The sequence below is a fragment of the Sinocyclocheilus rhinocerous genome, unplaced genomic scaffold (assembly GCF_001515625.1).
Source record: "Sinocyclocheilus rhinocerous isolate Xijiao unplaced genomic scaffold, SAMN03320098_v1.1 scaffold761, whole genome shotgun sequence".
Lineage (NCBI taxonomy): Eukaryota > Metazoa > Chordata > Actinopteri > Cypriniformes > Cyprinidae > Sinocyclocheilus > Sinocyclocheilus rhinocerous.
In genome coordinates, this window is record NW_015624419.1 from 103135 (window position 1) to 110862 (window position 7728).

Genomic DNA, 7728 nt, shown 5'->3' on the forward strand with positions numbered 1-7728 from the left:
TTGTTCAATGCGAATGCCTTATGCTGGAATATGAGCATTTATTCCGTCATCACCGGGGTGCTGATAGCGAGAGGATTTGTGCATGCGCTCATTTGAAGCGCGCAAATATTAAGCTCTCTCTGAAGTATTGTGTTTAAATGGACAAATTCACACAAAAATTATGTCAAAATGCCCGTCTTGGTAAGTATCCTATAGCAGACATAGCCGGCTGAACGTACTGTATCAGTGCACTGGATCAGTGCATTCTCTTAAAGTGACAGCACTTTCTTAATATTAATCAAACAGCAACAACAAAGAAATCACTCACTGCTCTTGATTGAATAGCTTTTGTAACTTTAATAAAGATTAATCTTTAATTTATACAGTCAAATATGCAATGCTGTTTTACATTTCATTACTTTATTCAATTTCTACCTGAAAACTTATGTTAGACCTACATAAAAAAATATGAAAATAACTGTTTATTTTATTTGTATCTGTACTCTATTGTATTTATTTGTGCTGTTGCTTGTAGTTAGATAGATTATTCTTATTTTCTTTATTTTTATTTATAAAGTATTTATTTATTGACAGTATAGTTTTTGCCTAAACATAGCACATACCGAACAACTAAACTACTTGATTAGTGAGGTCAGTGATTCTTAAGCTTTGATATTTTTAGCAGTGGTGATATTATTGTGTTCAACTTCAGCTGTTAAACATAAGAACATTTGTTTCAAATAATTAGTCATGTTAAAACGTACCAATTCAGAGACCATCCGCATGGGAAGACAGACTGAGTGTTTGTTTGGCTGCCAAATGTTTATTATTCTAATCCGCCAAAAGATTACGCGCTTTCGCAAATGATGCAGCGGCGTGGCCATCACGATTTTCACAGAGCGAGGAACATACGCCACGGCAACGCAGAACAGTTCCGAGGCCATTTTAGCCATCTGGCTATCGAGAGGAGTGTCAGATTGCTGTAATTGTTTCCTAGCTAATTAAAATTCATTATTTATCAGGTAAAGATAACCCATATTGTTTTTGTTACAATTTAAAGGGGTCATATGATGCGATTTCAAGTTTTCCTTTCTCTTTGGAGTGTTGAGAGTAACAACTCATAGGCTCAGAGCACTGATCACCGATCAATCACCCAGCTTATACACTCCAATCACAAGGGGAAAAAAGTTTAGGCCTAATCAAGACAGGAAATATACACATTAGTTTCTGTAATTGTTTCCTAGCTAATTAAAATTCATTATTTATCAGGTAAAGATAACCCATATTGTTTTTGTTACAATTTAAAGGGGTCATATGATGCGATTTCAAGTTTTCCTTTCTAAAAACGCAGGCTTTGCTAGTAGTGCATTTCAATGACATTCACTTTCAATTGACCGTAAGAAGTGATGGGGGAATAGAGGAGGGTCTTATGAAGCTGATCAAGAAATTCCCAGCACAAAAACGCCTGCCAATGCAGAAAACAGATCAACCTCTGTAGACAAGCTAAGAGACGCACGCCATTAACCTGAACCTTAGAGTCAAACTTCAGTAGCATGAAGGATTCTGGGAAACATTATTCACATTTCAGCAGTTAAGACTGACAATTTCGAGTATAATTAGATGGGTGCCAATAAACGTTTGAGAAAAGATTTTACATTGCATATACAGTACAAAGTCAATATTGCATTTGCTCTTATCAAGCTGTAAAATATAAACCATTTTACCTTCGTTGCAGAATCGGCCAACGTATTCCGTCTTAGAACAATCACAAAGCGGTTCCCCATCCACAACTGAGCACGTTCCTCCATTCTCGCATGGGTTCTCCATGCAGATCCCCTCTATGTCCATGCGGACCCTCTGGCTGCTTAGCAGAATAGGTTCCTTGTTATTGTACTTCAGTTCCCTGATAATTCCCTTAAACAGCGGAAGATCCTTCACTGTCGGGAGAGTGAGCACAGAAATACGAATATCTTGAGGGACTCCGCCCAGGTAGAGGTCACTAACGATCTTCATGTACTGCCTCTGTGGCCGCACCTCGCCCGATTTGCTCACTCCGTCCAGAACCAGCACAGTTCTCAGGTTGTACCTGCTCAGGGTGGCAGAATGCCAGCTGCTGTCATTGACTCGCTTGTCCGATACGACTGTGGTCTCGGCGCAGTCGATGCCGAACTGCAACTGGAGCTTCCCTTCGACCACCATGAGTTGCAGGAAGTCGCAGAAGCCACCATCGTCAAAGTACAGGATTAAGGCGGTGGACACGTCTGTTTTGAACTGGAAGCTGAGGTCACTTCTGGTGCTGGCGTCCCAGCGTAGATAGCGTGCCCACTGGCCTTGCGACCCTGTAAACTCCAGGCCCAAGCAGGGCCCAAGAACAGTACTGATCAGCAGCTGCAACTGGACTGGGAATCTGAAGAAATTCATTGTAAAAGTGCTGGAGATTTGGGTTTATTATCCTGAACAGAAGGAAATCATTGAATTTGCTTTGGTTCAAAGGTCAGTATATCCAAAGTACATCCCACAGTATGCCCAGAGATACTAAAGAAGAGGTGAGATCGTCAACGCAGCGACAAACAAAAAATATCCTAAAAGAGGAGAAGGAGCTAGGAGGAGAACAGTCTTAAATAACAGTCATAAGGCCAATGACATTGCACAACAATCCAATCTCTGTCAGGCGAAAATTAAAGTACTTCTTCCACGTTTCCTGGAATGGATCGACTTGAGGAGACGAGCAGATGAGGTGCTGTGTGTCTGCTGAGGTGCTGTTTTCTTCTGGTATCTCCTCAGACTTTAATCATCCAGACAGGTCCTCCAGGTCGGACTCTTTCTGTATTTAGGGAAACCAGCGCCGACTGCATGATGCCTTGTGGGTAATGTAGTCCATACTGTTACTCTGCCCCGTCTAGCACACAATAGCTGTCAAAATAGAAAAGCATCAAATTACAAACGAATCCACGAATGTCTCAGTCTATCGAGTGTGTGATTTTTTTATGCATAAAACACAAAAGCATAAAAATATATTATGTAACAAAACAATTCAGTACTTTCACAAATATTATCATGAAAAGCTGCATTTGAATAAGTCTCTCATCATTTTGTAAAACGCAACTCCTGATAAAGCCTAATTAAAAAAGTTTCTATTTTAGAGGCATTTTACCCAAAAGATTCTTGTGTGTTATCGGTCATCTAGTGTGTAAATTACCAGCATTATTCACATGGCAGCTCCAGCTATCATTCAATAGCAGCGAGTCCGTGTTTATCTGATGATGTGGAAAATTAAAAGGCTTTCTGCAGGATGCACAATGCATGAAAACAATAATATGCATGTCCACACATTCTCATGACACATAATCCACATTTCCAGCACCATAGTCATCTAAACACTAGGTCTAAAAACCTATAATATTTTGCTTTAAAAATATTTAATTTAGGTGTGGTCCTTCATTTTGAAAAAAAAAATGCATTGCATAAAGATGATCTATAATTAATAATAATCTTAAATAATCTAATGAATAATCAAAAATTATTGTGCATTATTATTATAATTTTTTTTTTTTTTAAGGAATGTTGCATAACAAGATGCAGTAAAAATGCAACGGAAATGTTTATTTTATGGATTAAAATAATTACAGGGCTTTTTTAACACATCCTTAAGCGCAAACAAAATGGCCTGTTTTGTTCTACAAATATGAGAGAAGATTCCCATGCTGAAGTTTGGCCTTGAACCAGCACAGATTAGTAGGACTTTTGTGAAGGCAAAACGCAGCTCCGGCTCCTCTTAACATGTGTCCTCTACGTGCATAAATGAATAGGCTCCAATTACATGGCAACATGCGAGGTGTAACCTAATAGACATCTAATATTGCCCGTGTCCTTGCCAGAGCCGTAGGCAGCAGGTACGGCAGGACAATAGTGCTTCCAGCCCACGCGATTCAACCGAGCCGAAACACAATGCATGCCGTCAGAGCTCTGCCTGCTGCAGCTGAAGAGGGGAAAAAGAGCGAGAGACCGCGTGCTTGTAACAGATACTCCACGTTGGCTCTCTCCCACACCTCGAAATATGCATGTGTGCTTTCTCTTTTTCTTTTTTTGTCGGGCGAGGGCTTGCAAAGAGGAGGAGAGCGGTGAAAAGGCTAAACTGAGCACATCATTGTCCTCATTGATATGTGATTGACACACCCCACTGGGAACGGCACACGACACCACAAAATAAAACCCCTGCGTTTGGATCCCGCTTAAAAAGTCGGTGAGTAGGAGGAGGTGGTGTAATGGAGGAAGGGGGGCATGTTAATGACAGCAGGCCCAACCATTCATCAGACACACAAAGCTGGGTTTTACCACAGGTGCCTCAATTATGCTCTGCCATTACACCAGAAGAGCTGCGACAAAATGTCCTCCAGTGCGCCCGATGATATCATGGAGGCTTTGGGAGGAGGTGCACGCCATTTCAGCGAGCTCGCTCCGTAAGTGACACGGTTGCCGTCGAGCCTCAGCGTGGTGGAGCGGAGGAGTGGGCGAGGTAAAGCTGGGGCAAAATGGATGACATCAGCATCCGGTGCTCTCCTCCTGGGCTGCCAGCCGGCGAATGGGAGGCGTGAGGCTCCTACCTGGCCTCATATAGCCTCCCCCCAGTGACCCAGAGTGGGCACGGGTACCACCAGCAACCCCCTAAACAACCCACTGCAGAGGAACAGCGACTTGTGAGTGGTTCTGCAGCAGTCATTTACGGCATTACATCACCTTGCCAAAACACACCATCCTTGTGCCATGATTCACTATAATACCTCTCATAATCAGAAACAGAGGATTAGGAATATGATTTATGACCAAATTTCACTGTGGTAAAGGTGTGGTGTGTGTGCATTATATAGGGCTCTGATCAAGACAGAAAGATCACGTCACACTGCGGTGTATTGGAAAGGCAGAGCACATTCGATGAGTGTTTTGGAGACTGAGCATTACACAACGCCAATAGGAACTATTATTCAATGCGACACAGACAAAAAGGCGATTTTAAAGAATTTAAAAAAAGAAAAAAAATCTAACGCGGCAGAACGATATTCGTTACAAAATTGGGAAATGTGTTATATGTGTTTCTTATTATATTCGGTAAACAAAACGAAAATATATATTATATTTTACATAGCGTTCATTAAATATCTAATACATTTATATGTGCATATATATGTGTATTTTTCAGTTTTAGAATTATCAGAGTGAATTCTTCTAATTCGTTTATCTCTGTGGAAAAATACATCGGTTGCATTAAAATCATTTAGCTGTCTTGGCTTGGTATGTAAATGGAGATTATAACCAACACCCGTGAGAACAAAACGATACAAAATACAGGGAAACGAAACAATATAAATGTCCTTTTATTTTAATTTTAGCTAACGTGTAATGCGATTTAATACATTTGAAACAGATGTATATTTTTAAGCAAAAAATCTTTATATGGATTATTAAATTTGAATGGTTTTGTGCTCCAATATTTCGTTTTTAAAACAGCATTTCGCTTCGTTTCACCCGTCTAAAATGGTGCACAATATACACACAAAATGTGCTCTAATACACTGAAATCTCGCTTTTGATCCAAATTATTAGTGCACAATTCAGTCACCTAAAATAAGGCACGTCAGTCTCACAAATAAATGAGCACATGTATAAACAGACCGAGGACACTGCATCATATTTCACACAAAAGATGTCACAAAACACCACAGGGTGAAATTATATTCGAGCGTCGTGGAGAAATTAAACACGCTCGAATAAATATATGATATATTATTTTAATTCAGACATACGTATTCATTTTCATTTCTGTCAGCTGTGAAAAAAAATCGTCGATGAATGTGTGTGTTTGACAAGGCCGCGCTCAGGAAATATTATCTACCCCGACAATTTCAGGACAAACGATACTGTCTGGGTGGATGTGTTAACATTTCGGCAAAAATGTTAACACACAAATACAATGTGTCTAGCCCAATTATTATTTTGACAAAAACATTCAATGTAGGCTACTAAAAAGCACAAGCCTGAATCGTCTACCTTTAAAATGAGTGTGTGAGCGCGCTAGTGTGTGTTATACTGGCTTATTACCAAAGTCTATTAAATTCCAGGAGATCTAACTGAGCCACTACAAATTGATGAGAACGAATTAAGATATTCTAATAATGCACTGTACTCACTTGAGCACTTCAAAGTGAGACAAAAAGAGCTGAACGTGCATGTTATGTGCAAACGTGCAAAAAGTCAGTTAAAAAAAATTCTAACATTTCAATTATTGTGACATCAAGACAGATGTTTATATCGAATAATTTATAAGGGTTTGTGAATATTCTTAAATCACTGCAACGTGTTAATAGCCACCCTTGAACTATTTATAATATTTTTTAATAAATATATTTTTAATAAAAGACTGCTAAAATTTCCCTATACATTTTGTCTAATAAAATCCAGAATAAAGTAGTACACTAATAGATCATATTAGTAAAATGTATTAGGCTAAGTACACCACATGTGTGCATCCTAAAAATTTATTTTAACCAAATAAATTTGTAGCAAGTGTTAATACATTTTCATACATGCGCTAAAAAAGAACATGGATATGCGTCCCTGTGTATTTGACCAGTCCATGTCTAGGTGCATTCATAAGGATGGACCTGCAGTGGGCATGCGTGTTGTTTATCCTGAGTGGCAGTTGATCATGGGCTCCACGGACACCTGAGAACTCTTATTCATTATTCACAGCCACAGATCAAGAAAAACAGGTATCTTGAGAGCAAAGCGCGAAATTGTTTGTTACATGTTTACGGAGGAAAAGGCGTGCTTTTTTCGTGTTTACTACAAGAATACAGGCCTATGTTGTCAAACTTACTGAAAATAAACGAAATATTCTGTGATATTTCGGGCAGCTGACAAAAAAAAAGTCAGTACATATTTATTTTTGTACCTAAAATGTAGTCTCGAAACCGCTCAACACAGAAATATTTTGCTGTTTCCACACTGAGCTCTGTATAGAAGATGACCGTCTATCCTTGAAGAATAAATACTCGTAAATGTATTTTTAGAGTTCGACAGCGTGTGTAAAACCTCTTTTCGTTTTTTGTGTTGTGGGCCTGAATGATAATATAGTTTAGTATTTGTATCGCGCTACTCCGCGAAACAACGCGAATGTCATTTATTTTGATTCAGTGCAACACGCCGCGTCCACAGAAATAAAAATAAAATTAAACAACAACCGTGATTTACAATGTAAAAACAAGCCTACTAAGTGTAAATACTCGAAGTAAGTGATGAACTTAAAACATCCCGGCGAGCTGTCAATCATTCCGTACCAAAAAAGAAAAAAGAAACCAGACTAACCTCAGTTTTCGTAAAAATATCCCAAAGCGTAATAATCCACATTACATTCCCAACAGGCTCTATGTGTTTGGTCCACGCCGCTAAATGTCGCTTTTTCACGGTCTTGTGTGAGGATGTTTTACCCTCGTTCTGTGCTCGCTTGCAGTTACAGAGAGCCGCGCGCTCAGAGATACTGTTGGACAGTCACGAGATTTTCACACACGCGCCGCGCGACCCCGCCTTCCTCTTACTGCGAGGCTCGCGCCATTTAAAGGAGTAGTAAAATCTGAGAGAAAACTTGGCCAAAATCAAACGAGTTTCTTTTAGAAGCGGTAGATACATTTATATGGGGAAAGGGACACGAAATGTCTACGAGATGTCTGTGTTCTGTTTGCTTACATTTGTGGA

General features: G+C 39.5%; 1 protein-coding gene across 1 annotated transcript in view; it reads right to left on the minus strand.

Moving 5' to 3' along the window:
- Positions 1-7514, minus strand: part of LOC107740523 (neurexin-3a-like) — an 89191-nt gene extending 81677 nt beyond the window's left edge. The window contains exons 1-2 of the mRNA XM_016552977.1: positions 7342-7514; positions 1704-2892 (exon numbers count right to left, since the gene is read on the minus strand). Of these exons, the coding sequence (XP_016408463.1) occupies positions 1704-2400 (697 nt within the window). The 5' untranslated portion in view covers positions 2401-2892; positions 7342-7514. The remainder of the gene's footprint in view (positions 1-1703; positions 2893-7341) is intronic.
- Positions 7515-7728: the final 214 nt, after the last annotated feature.